The 19237-nt window shown below is 50.0% G+C and overlaps 1 protein-coding gene across 1 annotated transcript; it reads left to right on the forward strand.

Annotated features, from left to right (window-relative positions):
* The first annotated feature begins 511 nt into the window (after window positions 1–511).
* On the forward strand, window positions 512–14404 carry LOC143148413 (uncharacterized). The gene is made up of 17 exons (XM_076314717.1): window positions 512–520; window positions 590–742; window positions 809–926; window positions 3057–3395; window positions 4210–4327; window positions 4437–4560; window positions 5067–5260; window positions 5618–5669; window positions 5846–5906; window positions 6005–6130; window positions 6187–6303; window positions 6369–6547; window positions 12100–12217; window positions 12506–12679; window positions 12793–12966; window positions 13051–13292; window positions 14228–14404. The coding sequence occupies exons 1-17, from the start codon at window positions 512–514 to the stop codon at window positions 14402–14404; spliced, it is 2475 nt and encodes an 824-aa protein (XP_076170832.1).
* The last annotated feature ends 4833 nt before the right edge of the window (window positions 14405–19237 follow it).

The following is a 19237-nucleotide window of genomic DNA, read 5'->3' on the forward strand; positions in this document are numbered from 1 at the left end:
AGCAGGCATGTCCCAAGCCTCGGCACCGTTCTCCCGCTCTGTCCCGTTACCGCGCCGCTGTGTGCCAAAGGCGGGAAAGAATTCTTGTCCGGACGACGAGATGACAATTTTGACAAGAAAAAATGAAATTACATTTCACTTTGAAACGATCTCAGCCGGACGATTGTAGGACGAAATCACGGAAGAGAGAACGCGCGATTTTGTCGATTTCGTTTCGCGAACGAGGCGCGGGAGGGACGAGTAAAGGGTACTCGTGCGTAACACGAGCGAGCGAGAGCAAAATAGAAACGGAAAGTTTCGCTAGTCCTCGCGAGCCGGAGCGCTCGTTTCGACTCGCGGGCAAGCGGCGGGCCACTCTTACGGGCAACTTGACGTCACGGTGAAAGGCGGAGGAGTGGGGGTGACCGCGAGACCGTCCGAGAAGCGCAGTGGAGAAAGTGGAGGGAGACGGGACTCCGCGAGGATCGCGCATGCGCGGTTGGGAACTCGTTCTCCCAGTGCCGAGTAGTACATGCCTGCTGTACGATAAACGAAGAACCATCGCTGCTTCAGCTAGCCCTCCGCGTGACACGGAATCCGTACGTTGCAGGACGACAAAGTCCTCCCGATCACGACCACCACGAAGAACGCCTTGATAACGACCCAGCTGGGCCCGTGCGACGTCTATCCGCATCGCGTCAAAGTCTCGATCGTTGGCATAGGAAAGCTCGGAATGGCCTGCGCCATCGCGATCCTGCTCAGAGTTAGTATAGCCGTGGAGCGCGAATCGCAACGCTCGATCAACCGTTTGATTCTCCGTGATCTTTAGAGATTGGCGAGCGAGGTCTGCCTGATCGACCACGACGCGAACAAGGCTTCCGCCGAGGCCGAAGACATTCAGCACGTCGGCGTTTTTTTGGGAAGTCCCCTAATAACTGGCACGTCAGGTACTTTGTTGCGTCTCGCTCTGCGTCATTTTTACTCTTTCTTTTTTTTGTTTTTTCTTTAAAAACGCGGCTCCCGCCATTCTTATTCTTCATTCGTCCCTTCGGATATCTTTTGTAGCATTGCTTCGGAGCTGGCTCTAGACGCGCACGGATGTACAGGTGCCTCTCTGCACGATCGTACAGTAGGCTTACAAAGCTCGCCGGTAGCTTAAACCGGTCTTGTCTCGATTCGTTTCTACGATATTTTATACTCGATGTTCGAACGTTAAGATTTCTTTACCCACTTTCTGTCCCCCGTTGGTATCCTCGGCAGTTGTGGACGGTCCGTGCAACGTTCCAAAAATTCCGAAACGACAAGAGTGTTTCGCGCGGAAGTGAGTCGCGTCACGAGCGCTTTCGTCGTCGTCGTCGTAGCCTACTTACTGCCAATGAATCGAGGGCCCGGGAGCGATCGTTCGGAGACAGCGGAGCGATTCTCTTCGCGTGTCGGCGATCGAACGATAATCCTACCTCACGACCAGTTCCAGCAATTTCGGATCGATAGGTCCGGACCGATGAGCCTGGCGAAACATCGGTCCGGCTCGATCGACGGCCATTTTAAGAGACGAGACGTCGCATCGTGTTCCGCGTCAGGGTACCTCTGTCAACGTGCACCGGGTCAGAAACAACGGTCACAGCCCCGAAAGGGGGGAATGAGTTTTTGGGTTAGGAGCGAGTTCCGAGATCCGGATCCTTCTGGTCCTGTCCTTTAATCTCGGTCCTCATCTACATCGCCGCGTGCTTACACGCGGCCACGGTCAACGAGCAAGCGTTTCCCCGAGCTTTTCACGAGCCAGGCTCGTAAATTTCGTGCCACTCTTATTTATCTCGGCTGTGATCGACTCCACGATACATTTTTTTTCGGTTTCTCCGGCTTTCTCAGCGTCCACCGCGTCCCTCTGTCTCTGTCTCGCGTACGTGGTCGCGCTGGCCCCCGTAAAACGGTCGCTTGTAAAAAAATATACCACCTTGCTCGGGAATTCGGGAACAAAAGCCTGGTCGTACGGTGCCTTTCGCGGTCGTAGCAATGAAAACGATGCCTCGAATCTCTCGCGGTTTCCTGCTTCCCTGTGGCGACTCGAACGGATTCACGAGATACTCCGTTCGATGAGAAACACCTCCTGTTTCAAAAAATCGAAATTTCTCTTCGCTTTTCGAATTTTTGAAAATATTTTCACGTCACTCGTGGACATTATTACAGAGCTCGATAGGATTTTTGTACGCGCTGTTCCCGACTCGTACGAAAAGTAATTAAACCAAAATACGTTTTATCGAATCCCATCGTTCGTACGCTGGACGTTGCGCTCGAAATACTCGCGTCCGCGCAGCGCCACACCGCTCCCCTTTAATCTGAGCCCATCCGAGGTAGCAATTACTGGAACAAGTAGAACAGTCCCGACTTTTTACCGACTAATTTATCTCGAACATCATCTCCTCGGCCAAGGGAGAGCGTATCTCGCGCGTAACGCAGCCGCGATGCACGGTTACACGGCGTCTATAAAGGTGTTAACCGAAATCCGTGCTTTTTATTTCCCCAGTTCGGCTGGATTGTGTACTCTTCGTGCCGTTATCGGCGCATCTCTCCGAAAAAGAGAATCCCGTGTCCCCGAAACGGTGGAAAAAGGTGTATTTGATCCCTACCAGTATTTTGTATTCCAACGGCCTACGATCGCTTCATTACGGAGCGAGATGTCTCGAGCGAAAGATTTCTGGGAAGGGATAACCGATTCTCGACAATTTTTCCCAATTTTCTCTCCGGTTGAAACTCGTTTCGCATGAATATTCAGCGAATACGCTCGCGAACGACTTTTACGAGTTTTCTACGACCGACAACGTCTCTCTAGTTCCACCTTCTCGTATGCAATTTATTTTTTTCCGAGATCGAAAAGAACAGTTAACTTTCATTCTCGGATAATTCTCCTTGGATCTATTTTTTTCCTTTGAAAAAATCCGTTTGAAAGAAGTAACAGTTTCGTGAGAAGTATCGAACAGGAAAGGTGCTGTTCGAATTAGAAATTTTATTGTCGGAAATTTTTAAAAATAGAATACTTTCAACAGGTTCTTCGTCGTTTGTAACGTTTCTATCAACAGACTTCAGCATGGTGAAGGAATCGGCGGTGGTGATAATCAGCGCGTGCGAGACAGGGGTTGGTGAAACTCCAAACGTAAAGCATAACTTCAAAATGTTCAAGACCATCGTACCGAGTATTGCAAAATTCGCCTGCAAGTCCGTTCTACTGGTGGTGACGAAGCCGACCGACGTGATGTCTTACATTACTTGGAAACTATCTGGATTTCCCTCGAATCGTGTCCTTGGCACCGGAACTTTGATCGATTGCGCAAGGTTCCAGGACTTTCTCAGCAAGAGATTGAACACGGCGCGCAGTTCCGTCAGTTGCATGACGATCGGGGCTCACGGAGACATGGCTGGTACCTTGTAGCGTTTTATTTTACGTAAAAGCGATCGATCACGCGCGGACGATCGTTTACCTCGTTAAGGATAAATTATTTTCTTTCGAGGAAATAAAAATTCTAAACGATATTCACCGTATCTATCGATCTTGCAACGATCAAGCCGCAGGATATTTTTAAAAAAATTTAATTACGAATACATGATCGTAATGTTGGCGATCACTTCCGCGTTATCGGTATTATTATAACTACATTAATGCAACATTATTCAATTACAAAGTAATAATAATAATAATAATAACGTCTTGAAATACGCCATGTCTCGTTAAAATAGAACATCTAAATTAGTTTCGCTATTACGGAAGGTAAGAAAAGATTATCGAGAGGATAATAAAATGGTTCGCATCTTACGATGATCGAGAAAGTCGTCCCGAAGGTTACTTCGAAGTCATCGACATTTTTTGCGCATTAAAATTTTTTATCTTACAACGCGACATTGTAGACGCCATCGAAACGAGTTCGACGATGCACGACATCGCGTCCTTGAAGCGATTTTGAGTAAGAAAAATGTGTTTATATCGGAACGATACAAAAATAATGAAACGAGAGAGAGAGACGATAAATCGGCTCACTTTATCGGGCGTTCAAAGTGGCCGCTCGAAATGATTCAGACGTTCGATTTAAGCGAGACACCCTGTACACCGAACGGTATGAAAAACGAGACTCGGTCGGAGTGTTATCGAGAATAACCCGCGACGAACGATCATCGAGGATTTTACGAACACTTCGTTTTACCGAACTGCGCGTAATAATTAAACGTCACTGTTCACAGTTCCTATATGGTCGAGCGTTCACGTCGGGGGTATGAAGCTCCGCGACATAAACCCTAGAATAGGACAGCCGGACGACCCTGAAAAGTGGTACGAAGTCACCGAGGCCGTGAAGAACAGGTTGGTAATCTCGTTTCCACGTGTAAACCAAAGAACAGTTGTACACGTAAGTACAGGATCCGTGGAAAAGTGAAACGTTCCGGTCACATTTTGCGCGTGCACGTTTCAGCGGCAAAGAACTCGATGAAAAGAAGGGACTAAATTGTTGGGGACACGCTCTTTGTACGTCCGAAATCGTCGACGCTATTGTCAGGAATACCAAAGTCGTGCTTCCTGCCTCGACCCACATACACGTAAGCGTCCCCGTCTGCTCGTACGATCGAGTATTCAATTATTTATTTATTTTGTACAATCGTATACGTAATTATATAATTTACTCACCGTTCGATGCAAAAGAGTAGACGGAGTTTCATTTCTCTAAAGGTTTCCCAACTTTTCGCGGTGCGCACCTTTCATTTTATTTGCTTCTTCGAAATCACTTCACCGTCGTGAGTAATTGTACTTTTACGATTCATCGAACTCTATAAAATTTTGCACAAATTGAATCGAAAAATTGTTGTAGAATTTCTTTAAAAATACAAGATTCGACTAACCGATCCATCGAAAAGGCTAGGTGGAGGCAATTGGAAAAGTTAAAAGTTACATCGGTACCTCTTCCCGCGAACACGTTGTATAAATCAGACCCACGCGTCGAGCCATCGACGGGAGCGTCTCTCTCGAGACGCGTCGCCTCGGTCGGTGCGCGAAGGGCCCGGACGATTTACACGCTGCTCGAAGAAAGGGTACTTGGTGTTCACAGAGTTGCACCCACGGAACGGACAAGGACGTGTTCATGTCGGTGCCCTGTGTCATCGGCCGGGAGGGTGTCTATTGCACCGTTAGACAGAAGCTGACCGACCGGGAGAAGACGGCGGTGCAGACGTGCGCCGACAGCATACGATTCACGCTGCGCGAATGCGGCTTGTTCCAGGAGTCGAAAAACGAGACGAACGAGTGAAACGGTGGACTTTGTGCCGCGTACCACCGGAAATTGCGCTCCGGGGCCAAGAAGATCGAGGGACGCAGCGTTTTAGAAGGCGTCCTCGTCGATAACGTCGGTGCACCTGGCGACCGGTTCTCTGTACGCGTATACGATCGGCGTAATAAACGACACTACCAGCGATCGACTTCCTAGAAAACTATCCTCGCGAACGACCGGTTGTCCATCCCGTGTCGTATTACGCGTCGCTCGTGGCGTCGATCCGTAGATCTTCGACGTGTGCCATAATGCGGCCCAGTGTCCGCGAGACCCCGCTCGAAATCTTCTTCAAACACCGGTCTAACGTAATTGGGACGTAATCGCGCGGTTAGATTACTTCATAAGGCCCGTTCTTCGAGGAGGGTTTTAGGTTTAGGAACTACCGTAATTACACGCCTCGCGCTCAAATATGTCCGATAATGGCACGGTGTAGGGAGGAAGTTATTTAGGAAGGTGACGTTAAATTGGTTCGCAATTTAGTTATTCGTGGTCCGCCCGGTACCGTAAGTAAGTGGATCCCGAATGCACGGTAAAAGAGAAAAAAATCGTTCTCGTTGGAGAGCCAAAGCGGAAATTGGAAGTTCGCGTACAACGCGTCCCACCTGCGCGAATTCGACAGCTGTCCGCGCGATTTCGTTCGCCCGCGCCTTGAAATACTGAGCGATTGAGGAGAATTGATCAAAGTGTACGAGGATCGAATTATGGAACTTTGTCGATAGATTTCGTTACAACGGAGGGTAAACGAAAGTTCTCGGGTAAGGATACGATATTCACCGGGGAAAAGTATTATCCACGATCTGTTATCGATTTGGAGTTTTATCCTTCTTCGAAAAAGTCCTCGGGGTGTAGATTTTCTCAAGGAAACTTCTATCTGGGCAACACAATCGCAAATAAATAAAAGTCACACGCGTTACCGTCGGTGGACAACTTCAAATCCAAAGAATCGACGTCAACGTTTGCACGTTACTTTCGTCGATCGATCCGATGGAGGCCAAATTAACCGAGTTCCATAGAAACAGTTAAAATTTTCCGATCGAATTCCAAATCGCTCGAATCCTCGGGATGCGACTCTCCGATCCCGAGTACCGTACTCAACGACAATGGCCGTAGCGAAGAAGAAGTGGGTCGATATCAACGGAAACACCGCGTCCTGTTTGCTGACGAATCAGCCGGAGAAATTCGTCGACCGTCATCGCGTGAAAATCGTCATCGTCGGTAGCGGTTACACGGGCGTTGCCGCCGGACTCGCTATTCTTTTCAAGGTTTCGAGAATTTCAAGCATTTTCCTTTCTAACCTCTACCGCTTTGCTCGGTTGATTTTACGCATCGGTATATTCCACGATCTTGATTGAATCGCAAATATTTTCTACGGAATCATAATTTTTAATGCAACTTTCCGATTATTCCGATTACGGTTTTAAAAGCCTCTTTCTCGAGTCATGTTGCAAAGAAAAATCACGATCGACCGTATGTATTTATGTACACGGTTGACTCAAGGCTTCTTCTCTCACGAGAGTTGATTTCATACACTGATATATTCCAAGTTCTTAATCGAATCGCGAACATTTTCTACAAAATCATATTTTGTAATGCAACTTTGCGATTATTCCGATTACGGCGTTAAAAGCCCCTTTCTCGCGTCGAGTCTCAAAGAAAAATCACGATCGACCGTATGTATTTGTGTACACGGTTGACTCAAGGCTTCTTCTCTCACGAGAGTTGATTTTATGCACTGATATATTCCACGTTCTTGATCGAATCGCGAACATTTTCTACGGAATCATAATTTTTAATGCAACTTTACGATTATTCCGATTACTATGTTAAAAGCCTCTTTCTCGCGTCGAGTCTCAAAGAAAAATCACAATCAACCGTACACACTTGCGTACACGTTTGAATCACGGTTTCTTCTCTCACGAGAGCGCACTCTCCCCTCGAGAAGAACGCGCGTCGCGTCGACGCGGCGCGTGATTCGTATTTGTCCGAGGGAATGATCGTCGGACGTGGTCTGGGTTAGCGGATCTCGAAGAATATCTTCGAGTCGTGCTCGACAAAGGGCGGAGGAGTCCGAGGAACGGGGCCCGACCCGGTTGCTCGTGTGGGACCGTGTACGTACGCACGTTTACGGGGAACGAGGGGCTGAATGTGGGCTCGTTAGTGTGCCGGATCAAAAAGGCTATTATGCAAATGATTCACGAAAGACCAGAAGAGGGAATTCGGCCACGGGATAGTAGGCCGGGAAGATCGGAACGCGAGGGAAGAGGACGAAGGGAGAAAAAAAAGAAGAACGGGCAGGACGAGAAGAACCGAAGTGGAAGAGGGAACGACGCGCTTCCTCCCGCTCGTTATCGGATCGTAACGCGAGCATTTACACGCAGGACGCCCCCGCAGGATCGTCGCGGGCCTGATTTATGTTAGTCACCGAGGAGGAAAGCTGAAATCCATACCCGTCTACGAGGACACCCCGCCCTTATCGCGTTCGCTCATCCGAGAGTCGTTTTTTCCCGCGTGCCCCGAACGGGAGGGACCTTTCCCCCTCCCTTGCAGCGGAAGCAGCAATTGCGGCGATATCAAGGAGCTCCTTTCCTCGCGGAATAAAATTCATCCGTCCACGAACTCGATGGTTATTGCGATTCGAGCAACAAGGCCCGGAATCGGTGAACTGCAACTTTTGAGAAAGCGATTCGCAGCGTGAACGTTACTTAACCAAAGGAGGAAAATTCGATTTTTGAAATTTACCGATAAAACGGTTTACGAGAACTCGATCTGTTCGTCAGGGGTTAGGTCCGGGTCGGGATAGGTTAGGTATAATTTGTTCCCCCTCTCGCAAGGTTTTGCGTTCTCGATGTAACGAGAGCGGTGGCATCTGCTTAGCCCGGTCGCTCCAACGAATACAATCGCGAGTAATTGTTTCGTGCGTGTGCACGCGCAGGAAGCACACGGACAGAGTCGAAGGAAAATGGGGGTGAAACCGTGAACCACGGAACAACGATGAAAAGCCTGGCCGTAATCGTTGCACTCTGTACATTCGGGTAATCAGCGTGGGCGACTAATTTCGGGTTTCGGTTTCCGTGGATCGTTACGGGGGCAAGCAGGGGCGAAGGCCGTGCGTGGACGGTCGTCAGGGGGGCGGAGGGATACGCAGTCGACGCTTGTTATCCACCTCGTTGACCAACATTGTGCAAGAGTTTCAATAACTGTGTATCATTACACGCGAACCGTTTCCGTCTGTCGTCGGCGCGGGTACCTCGCGAGGAACATTCCGCGCGGTGTCGTTCGACGCGGCTGTACTTACGAAAAACACCTACGACCGATCGACGAGAAATTTTAAGAGGACTATGAACATTTAGGCGATCGAAGGGACCCGAGAAATTAGCTTCGAGCATTGAACACTTCCCGAGACATTAACGAAAATCTTTCGATGGTAAGACTATCGTACGCGTACGAACTTCGCGCCTGTTGTCTCGAATAAACAGGTCGATTTCAAACGGGACACCCTGTACATACCGATGCCGATATCGCTATTGCGTCATCGGTTACCCGACGGTAGAGAACGACCCCTAGAGTGAAAACAATCGAGAACGTCCGTAGATTGTGACTTGAACGCACAGTATCGAAAGTTTCTCAATATTTTGGAATTTTTGAAACACTCCAAGCCAAAATTTTGCATCCTCCTCTCCCTTCTCTCTTTTAAAGAAATTTTACAACGATCGACAACCGATGCTCCACGAAAGAGTATCCACGGTTAATTTACTCCGCGAAAAGGGGGCGAGCGTTTCGGAATATTCGAAGGCACGTCGGAGAGGCATCGCCGCGGAGTCGTCGAACTCATTAGGGTAACCTAAAATGGTCGAGTCTCCACCGGTGCCAATAAGCGCCGGTGGAAGACGAGCCGACGAGACCGCGAACGGGTAAGAACGAACGAGGGGGGACGGTCGTGGAAGGGGCAAGGGGGCCAAGGAGGTGAGAAAGAAAAAGAAGAGGAGGTAGCGAACCGCGCGGTTGCGCTCCTCGTCCCGGTGCTTGGCAGATCGCATCAACGAGATGATCGCCAAGGTACGAGCGTTCCGGTACCATCTCCGCGGCTTACTGTCCACCTTGCGGACCTCGCTACGCCCCAAGTTCCTCCTCGGTAGTGCTTGCATAAGACGTTCATCTTCTTCTTGTTCTCGTCGTTCCACGACCCGTTGTAACATGTCATGTCCGTCGGGCCGCATTAAATCGTACAAACCATCTCACGGGTCGGTGCTGACGACGAGGAGTCCGCTCTCCGTCCACCGGACGCTTCCTGCTCCGAATCTCGTTCGAGCTATTCAATTTGTTTTAATGCGCGGCCCCCTCGCGAGAAGGAAATTAGACGGCGGCACGAACGGTGATCCGGTGCCGGTTACGCGAACCGAGTGATTCGGTATCGCACCGAATACCGAGCCGGAGACCCGGTATCGTTATTACGGCCGCTGATTGCTAATCGACCACGCACTCGTCCATCCGTAATTATTTCCGTTGGCCGCGGCGATATAAATTTCTCCTTTTTTTCCATCTTTTTCCTTTTTTCTTTTTTCTTTCCATCCCGGATAATTCGACTCGGAGACCCGTAGCGCCGTATCGGACGAAAAGTATCGAGGACGAAAAAAGTTGACGCAACGACGAAGGTAATCAAGGTGGACCGGCCACGCGGTACGCCCTGTAATTAGTAGACTCGAGGGGTCGTGTCTTTTTCTTGCCATCGGATCCTATGTCCGATCCGAAGCCGACGAGATTCGGTGTACGCCGTTCGTATCGATTTCTCCGATCGGATACGATGCCGCATTTACGCGCGGTGAGTCGATTAATAATCGCGAAGGACCGTCTTTGCCGAGGGACTAACGAATCGGTGATTAACTTTCTGCTTTTATTGGACACTCGGCCCTCGAACGGTACCAAATCGTACGGACAACTTTCGCGAACCTTTCGACTCTAACTCGCGATCGACTCGGTCGGCACAGCCTTCGCTCGATCTTTGAGAAAATTCACGGAAGCCTCGACAAGCTGGAAAATTGTTTCCAGAATTGGAGTATCTCTTTTCCTCGATCGTCGGCGTTCACGGCTTCGGGCTCCGAGGCATCGGACCGGATTCTTCGCAGAATTTTGATATTTGAGTTACCCTGCGAGACTCACAGTTCTAGTATTTCGGACATCTTCTGCACGAGTAATTCGTTTCCAAGGTTGCGTCTACTCGAGAGACGATAAACGTCCGAGGTAGCCGTACACCTTGCCCCGGACGGTTTACGATTCGAACGAGCATCGCGAGAGCAACGTCAAATGATAGTTTCGAAGCGTTCGTTAAACAGTAAAGGCGATATACCGGAAGAATAATAAAACGCTCGTGGGATCGAGTGTCGCACCTTCGGTGTCCTCGGATCGGCCGCGGCCCTGCGAAGCAGAAAGGACGAGGGCAACCGAGGGTGAAACGTTACGAAGTTGGGTAACTAGAACCGCGCGAGAGACCGAGATATCCACCGAAACGAAAGTAGTATCGATCCGATCGCTAACGATTCGTTTGCCAACGCTGGTCGATCGCTTCGTCGTGGAAATTTTTCCCTCGCTTCCTCCCCTCGTAGCGGCGGTCACGGGTCGTTAAAAATCCCATTACAAAGTGTACACAAAGAGGTTCGTAAGTTAATTACCGCTCGATATCGTCGCGAGCTACGTACGGGTATTACGGAGGGATAGCAAATGGAAAAAAAAAAACGGAGCGAAGGGTTGCGAGGAAACTTCATCAGCTGGGATATTATGCATGCTGCGGAAGTCATGCTTGATGAAGTATGGTGATTAAGCGGTGTACAATAACAGATTGGAAGCACAAGGGCGTAACGTAATATATTAAGAAGCCGTTTCTGATGGTAGCCGCTGGTTTGTCTTAACGTGTGAAAGTACCATCTGTCGGAGAAAAATGTGTCCATCTGCTCGCGCGGAAGCGAAAGTGTGGAAGCGTGCAAGAGCTATTCACCACGAAAATGTGTTCGAACCACGTGGCCATAGAGAAACGATACCCGACTACTTTTTCACCGGACGAATTAGACCGTGATTAAGAATAATTACCGGTGCCGAGAGCCTACCGGGGTAGAGATCCGTGTCGGCGTTACCGAACAAATTTCCACGCGAGATTACCCATTTTGAGCGACGAGGGGGCAAATGTTAATTACGCGAGAAAAGAAACGAGACATCGATGAAAGTAGAATGGATCGAGGGTACATTGCCCGAGCCAGCGTCGGATAATTACCGAGGATTGGAAATTTCTCAGTCTGGAAGAACGTTTCGATGGAAAATATTTTTCACCACCTCCCAGAGTATCGTTGCGATTCGTATAAATTTTCTTTCGCAAGTTACTCTCTCGAAGTTACGGCTTTACGAAGCGACCTGTGGAATTAAATTTCGAACGGAAGGTGTCTTTGCGAAATGTCTCTCCGTCTCGCGTTCACCGGCGTTAAATGAACCGCGTATTGCTTGAAAAATTCCAATTTTTTTCGGATCCATCAGGAGCGCGATCGACCGACACCGACAAAGTGGGTCTCTCTCTCTTCGCGGAGGGCACGTGGTGCAGCCTCGTACCGCTCGAACAGAAACGATCATATCCTAACGATCCTTCGCATTAAGGGATCGCTCGAATGGCGCGATCGATCGCGCGCGCGTAGAGACTTAATGCGATTCCTGGGGGTCTTGATTGCGTAACGATTCCGAGTGCGTAATAACTCCGACCGCCGGCTAGCGACCGGTTCCCGTTAATTACTCTTTATAATCTTCGTTTCTGTTGCTCGTGCCGGGCTATGGGCAGCGGCTGGCCTCCGAGCTGGTGTTCATAGATCTAAACGAGGACTTAGCCAAGGCAGAAGCGGAAGACATCAGCCACGGGGCGGCGTTTCTCGGCAATCCGAAGATCGTCGGTACAAAAGGTGACGATCAATTTCTGCACCCGATATTTTCTTTACTCCCGTTCGCCCTAGCGAGCGATTATCGGGTATTGGCAAGGGCGTACCCAATGGCGGGCCTTTCCTTCGACACATTCTGTCGTAAATAATTCTGAAACTTACACGCGCGGAAAAATATATACGAGATCGATTCCCTCCTCTCGCTATTTCAATTTTTCGAAATCGATCTGTCCGCGTACTTCCAAGTCGGTTGGATGCGTCGCTGGGTATTGGAACGCGATCCTCTCTCGTTTATCGTAATTATTCTTCCAGACTACTCTTTGGCCAGAGACGCGACGGTATGCGTGATCACGATAGGCGACAAGGCCACGAACGAGCCGGACCGTGGCGCTTTGCTCAATGAAAACTTGGAGCTCTTGAAGGAAGTGGTACCGAACGTGTGCAAATACGCGCCGAACAGCGTGCTGTTGATCGCGACCACGCCAGGTATTTCTCACGATCTACGACCTTAACGTTGACGTCGCAACACCTAGACGTCGCAAAGATCCAAAAGAAAATAACGGAAATTGTATTTTTATACTCGAATTCGCAACTTTCAGTGGACATACTGTCCTACGTGGCCATGAAGCTTTCGGGTTTCCCGCCGCAGCGAGTGATCGGATTGGGGACATTCTTGGACAGCTGTAGACTTCGTTACTTCATCGCGCAGAAGCTTGGGATTTCTTCGAGCGCGGTGCAAGCTTCCGTGATCTGCGAGAACGGGCCCACGTCCGGTAACCAGCTCAGCGTTAACGTTTTTTCCTCGCAATTCGAATCAACGAATCCATAAACGCGATCTATGAATCCCCGATGGTCAGTGCCCGTTTGGTCCGCCGTGACCGTAATGGGAATCAAACTGAAAGACATCAACAAGGACATCGGTACGAAATCGGACCCGGAATCTTGGGGCGAGCTTCACAGAAAAGTAATCGACTGCGACAGCGATCTCGTCGAGAGGAAGGGTTACCGCAGCTGGGGCGTAGGGATCTGTGCCGCGGAAGTCGTCGACGCTGTCGTACGGAACACGTGTATCTGCATCACCGTCTCGGCATACCTGAAGGTGACCGTTCGAAGCATCTCATCCATTCCCGGTATCTCCAATTTTGCGACAAGAGGTGTGGTATCGAACCGTTCGAATCGTTCGACGAGATTCGTTTGTCGCGCGACATCTTCAAATCGCGATTCGACGAAAAATATCCTTCCAGTTTCGCGTCAACGGCGTTGCAAACACTATGAGAACGGGTAAACGTACACGGATCCGAGAGAACGATATTTCCAACGCGATACCTTTTTTAAAACGAAAGAGAAACGATTTAGACCGAGCGGTTCGGTGATTTCAACGCGCGGTAGTGTCGCCGTAACGGTGTCTCTCGTATTCGTATACGGTGCACCCTCCGGGTCTGTTCCGACTTAGGCTCGAATTTTCTTACAAATTATTCGATTGTTAGTCTCGATGGTTGTAACGAGCACGAAATAAGGTCAACGGTTACGTCCGTTGTTTCGCAGCCGTGACGTAAACGTTCCACCGGTCAAAATAGACCCGGAGTCCGGTGAACGGGGGACGCAGATCCGCTCGAGCTACCATCGTTCGTTCCCTTTTTCGACGTTGGATAGTTTTCCCTCCGGCGCACGCTCTATTATTAGAACTATGAAACGCGTAAACCAGTCCCCGAGTAACGAACGGGTTATGGGGAGCCTCTTCGCCAGGTGCCGCAGGATCCGCTCGGAAACCTCTAGGGGAAAAAACCAGACGTCCGAGGCAAGGTCTGCTAGACACGGAGCCTAGAACGCAACCCGCTCCTTTTCCTCCCACCTTTCCACGCCTCTCGTCCAACGTACCATCATCGTTCTCGCGTCACGGCACCCATGATCCGTGTTACGACTCGAAAACCTCGGTCGCCTATTCGTACCCACGTTCACCGATGCTTCCTAACTCGGGTGCGGTGGACACGCGCGCCAAGATCGTACTCACGATCTCGTTCGAACCTTTTTCAGGGTTGTCGACACGGTCTGGAAAAAGACGTGTACATGTCCCTGCCCTGCATAGTCGGTAGAAACGGTATACAGTCGTTTCTGCGTCATCCGTACACGCCCGAGGAACAAGAACTCACGGAGACATCGTGCCGCGCCATCTACGAGACGCAGAGATCTATCGTCAACGCGCTTCGATGAACTCGAGGTTCCAGTTTCCCTCGAAAAACCCTCGATTCCTTCGCGATCCTGTCGAAAACTCGCCATCGGCTACTAAAGCTTCGCGGTGAACACTCCTCGCGATCTCGATCGCGCGAAACCTGAATCGGGAAAGAGAGAGGAGGACGCGCGTGAATAAAAACGACCGGTGGACGATACCGCGAATTATTTTGTACGCTTGTTTTGCATCGTTTAAGAGACTTGGCGGAAATCTTCCCTGCTTGTCGCTGGTTGGATAGCGTTTCCGTGGGCCAACCGAGAGCCGAGAGGATACGCGTTTGTTTCACGAGTCGATTTCTTTTCGTTGCCACGGACACGAACGAATAGAGGAGCGCTATAAATCGCGCGCGTGCGCGCGTGCGCGCCCGCTCGGCCGCCACTTGGGACGATTTCGGCCAATTTGCAGAGATTAATGCAGACCGGGCGTAATTAATTGGCCGATGTACGGAGCGTTTAACCGGGCCGCCGAAGGCGATCGGGATGATGAAACGATCGCTATTATAAACATAAAGAACGGGAGTTTCGAGGCCGCGACGGTCAACGATACGGCGATCGGTTATGAAATTCGCGCCCGCCGATACCACCTTTTCGTCTCTGTCAGCCGCGACATTAATTAAGACGCTTCGCGTGGCCCCCGACGCTCTCGACGCTACCGCCGAGGGTTCTGCTCTCGTGCAGTCGAGGCGTCTTCGTGGGGGTCCCGTCGGCGAGGATCGAGAGCACGTTACGCGGAGCAATTAGCGGCGAAAGATCGCTCGCGCAACGTCCAGACCGTCGAGAGAAACGTTCTCGCACAAGGCACCGTACCGGGAGGAAATGGACTTTCGAACGATCCTGCGTCGGGTGTTAAATAATCGACGAAACGAGTTACACGGTACGCGTACCACAACGGTTCCTGTCTTCGATGAACGAAAAGACAAGAGCACGGATCCCTGACACGATTCCAATTTTCAAACTCGAATTTTCTATTTTACGAACCTTCGAAGAATTTCAGTTCCCGACGCATCGAATCTTCACGTGTGCAGGACTTGGAAGGGATCGATCCCGCGCATCGTTCGATCCCACCCCGTATAAAGCGACTGTGCAGGCCTCGGGAGAAATTTATTCGAACGAAGCCCCGTTTTTGCGGATACACGAGGCAGGAAATAATCGGCGCTGATTCATTGGGACAATTACCGAGTCAAAATTTCATCGAGCGTTCGGTGCCGAAACCTTCGTCGAAAGAATGCGCGAAAGAGAGAGGCAAGTGGCAAGCCGGTACCTGCTGCTTTTAATGGCTCCGCCTCGTCCCTCTTTTTCTCATTCTCGATTCGTATTCGAAACGGCCAGGGCCGTAGCAGGAGGGTTCCTCCTATGTGCGCGCCGCGTTGTCCTCGGACGACCCACCGGCGAATTCTTCGTCGTACTCGCGACAGGAGCACGACGACGCGCCGGTGATTCATTATCCATGCTAACGAATGTGCGTTACGAGAAAGAGAACGAGAGAGAGAGATCGAGAGAGATCGAGAGGGAAACCACGCAAAGGGTTTCCTGCGGCTGGAAGCCACACCAATAACGACGGGGAGCACGACAACGTCTTCATCTCCGAGGCACCCGGCTTCCGAGGTGAAGCCATTTTTCTGTATTATCTCGATGACGCGTCCCGAGTACATAATTTATACTGCGCCGCGCGATTATGGATCTAATGACACAATTCCGCCCCGTCGGCATTCAAGCTCCGACATAAAGCGGCCGTCCCCATTTGACTTTCAAAACGCATCCGAAATTAAAACGTCCCTCGAACCCGTCCCCCTACGCCTCTTCCTTTTGCCGAAATCCATCACACTTATCGACCACGATGAAAAATGCCGAACCACCGAATCGGAACAATATCTATCGATCGTTGCGTCGATCGCGAGTGCTTTTTCAAAAGTCACGAAGCGCGATCCTTCGATTCGAATCCCGATCGCGATGTTTCCGTCTTACGTTCCGTATTCGACTTTTGTCGAATAATTCTCGCCTCGAGAAGCAACGTTCACACGCAGGACGAAACTTACCGACGTGTCTGGTGAACTAGGATCACCGATAGAGGGCAGACACGGTCAACGGCCATATTGTCGTTTTAGTTCTCCCTTCGAAACGCAGATAGCGCGAAAGGCCCGACCCAGAAGTCGCTGAAGCAAGGAAATGGTGGGGGCAGTCTCGCAGTGTCCTTGAACGGCCAATTTGTTCCGTCTTTGGCCTCGTGCTCCGTTTTCTTTCGATGAAAGGAAACCGAGAACTGGTTCGAACGACGTGGGAACGATTTTTGGCGCGGGCGAGGGAAAACTCGCGATCGCGAGCGAAAAATACGTACCTCGAAGAAGGATTCCGAAGGCAACGTTCACCTGCAGACACCGCGGTAGGTATTACTAATTACCAGACTTTTTATTCCGTCCCGACATAATGCCTGGCCGGTTCGAGCAGCTTCGGGTCCTCCTCGGAGCGGAGGAGGCCGAAGAAAAAGGAACGCGTGTAGTAGTAAAAAGGAGTCGGGCCCCAAGGGGGGCCCCCGGGCCGATGGAACGGTCCCCGGTGCAATATCCGATGCGTCAGAATCGTTTATGCAACAACCGCGACACGTATGTATGCGAGATCCTAAACCACTCGAACGTCGTCGTAAAATCGCAGGCTCGCGACGGGAGGGGTGGGCCCCTGATTGAGTTACGATTTAATTAGTCCGCTCGGCCAATCGGTAATTAAGATATCCGCTAATCAACGCATCCCCTACCCTCGCCCTATTCGATCGTTCTTCTCCGAACGTGCATTAGCGGCGAACTTCTGCCGCTCTCCTTCCGCGACCGATTCTCCTCTCTCTCTCTCTCTCTCTCTCTCTCTCTCTCTCTCTCTCTCTCTCTCTCTCTCTTTCTCTTTCTCTCGTTCCCTTTTCCTTCACCGGGTTTCTACCTTATCCTTCCTGGTTCCCGCTCACGACGCCGCGCCCGTGAATCAATCGACGGCGATTGGTTGCTCGGTTCGGCAGCCCGGAGGATTCTACGCCGCGTGATTAATTCCCCAAAAAGAAGGACCGATCCCCGAGGGACCGGAAAAAAGCAGATAGAAGGGATCGAATAAAAGAACTCTGCTCCGGTCCTCGTTATGCGTACTAGCTCCGATTCGAATTCAAATTCGATTCGTTCGATGCTGCTCGCTCCGTGTTTCGAATGCGAGCATTGGACGTGAGACTTCGACTGAACCGAGATTCGTGGGGAAACTCTCGGCCCTTAGAGTGAAAACTACGATTTATGTTTTAAAGTATCGTATCGAGAAGAAATAAATTTAAAGCTCGCTTCGAAGCAAATTGCAAGGCGACGAGTATGAATATTAAACTCGAACGTATACGCGAGAAGGGATTGGAACAAAGGGGTTAGTACCTAATGGATAAGGGAGAAATAACGAAATAGTTAGATAGTAGAATCGATACCAGAGTATTCGAATCGGTAATCTAATCTTGGAAGGATAAGAACCAACGTTTTCGAGTTTTATTTCGGAACCTTTCCATCGGTCGTTGCGTAATCAGTCGCGAACCAAAGGTGCACAATCGATTCGCATAGTCATCGACGAATCGTAAATACATTGCAACCGATCGACCATTCGAGAGAACAGCGTACCTTACCAATCGGGAGTTAACGATCCGACGTAGAACTTTGCTCCGAAATAGATGTCACTTTAAATGAAGTAGAACGCGTCCGAGCGAGCCCCAGGTAGAAATCAGGGTGAGATTAATCACCCGTTCGGGTTCTTGCTATAAGTCTCGGTGCACTTGTTACCTCATTAAATCAAATATATGGTACCGGGTCGCGCAGAACGCGAGTCGTAATTCATAATAACTGCGGTCGTTACGTATCGTGCGGGCACAGCGCGACAAATATTTTAAGCAGGCGTTTAATATCGCCGGCTGTATCTCCGAAAAACTCGTCGCACGGACGTATTTGCCCAACAGGGAAGTTTGCGCGAGTCAGAGTCGCGAATATCGTCGTTAACTTTGGAACGAGCGAATCGACGAATCGCGACGTGGATAAATCTTTTTGCTTTTGTCGTAATAAATTGGGACGATTTTTACGATCGATGTTCCGAGATAAATTAATAGAAAAGTGCGTTCGAAATGTACGCGCGACGTTTAAAAATGTAGCTACAACGCGGGATAGATGCGCGCGCAGCACTTGCGATACGATGCTCGATTCGAACGAACTTCTATGCAAGATCGTATCTCCGTCTTTGTCGTTTCCAGCTCGAAGAATAAACGAACAACGTTCAAAGTTGCTCGCTTCGAAGATTTTCATCGCACCGAGAGTTTCGTCTCGAAACGAAAAGTACAAATGCTCCACGAATTCCAGCAATGATATCCAGAAAAAATCTATATAACCGCGCCATCTTTCGCACGCCGGAGGAACCATCTACCGAACATAACCTACAGAAACAGCGGTTCGGTTGAAAATCACCGTTTCGTTCTTTTCACCAACGATGTCGCGTACAGCTTTGTCGGTCAAGTCGGTGAACGGAGAATGGTCGGTGCTAAGTTGCTGGTAGTTTGGATCGACCACCAGTCACGATTTGACGAACTATCGTCCGGGCAGGCATTGTCGCGAATGAATGAAAGCGTCGGAATTCCTCGGGACTCTTAACCGGGGCTACGACCTCCGAACGCTACTAATTTTATACGGTCCACTTGTCGAATCGAGAATAAAGTTTTGGGCGCAGCTGCTAACGTCGTCACGCGCCGTGTTCGACGTTAACGTTACATTCTTATACATATTCATTTCGTAATAAAAGATACTCGTTTCTTCTTTATTCGAA

Source organism: Ptiloglossa arizonensis, chromosome 6 (assembly GCF_051014685.1).
Source record: "Ptiloglossa arizonensis isolate GNS036 chromosome 6, iyPtiAriz1_principal, whole genome shotgun sequence".
Classification (NCBI taxonomy): Eukaryota; Metazoa; Arthropoda; class Insecta; order Hymenoptera; family Colletidae; genus Ptiloglossa; species Ptiloglossa arizonensis.

Excerpts from the sequence above, each read along its gene's own strand:
- LOC143148413 (XM_076314717.1), top strand. Across the intron at positions 927-3,056 it reads CCTAATAACTGGCACGTCAG|ACTTCAGCATGGTGAAGGAA; the intron begins GTACTTTGTTGC and ends TTCTATCAACAG. Across the intron at positions 5,907-6,004 it reads CCTGCGCGAATTCGACAGCT|ATTTCGTTACAACGGAGGGT; the intron begins GTCCGCGCGATT and ends CTTTGTCGATAG.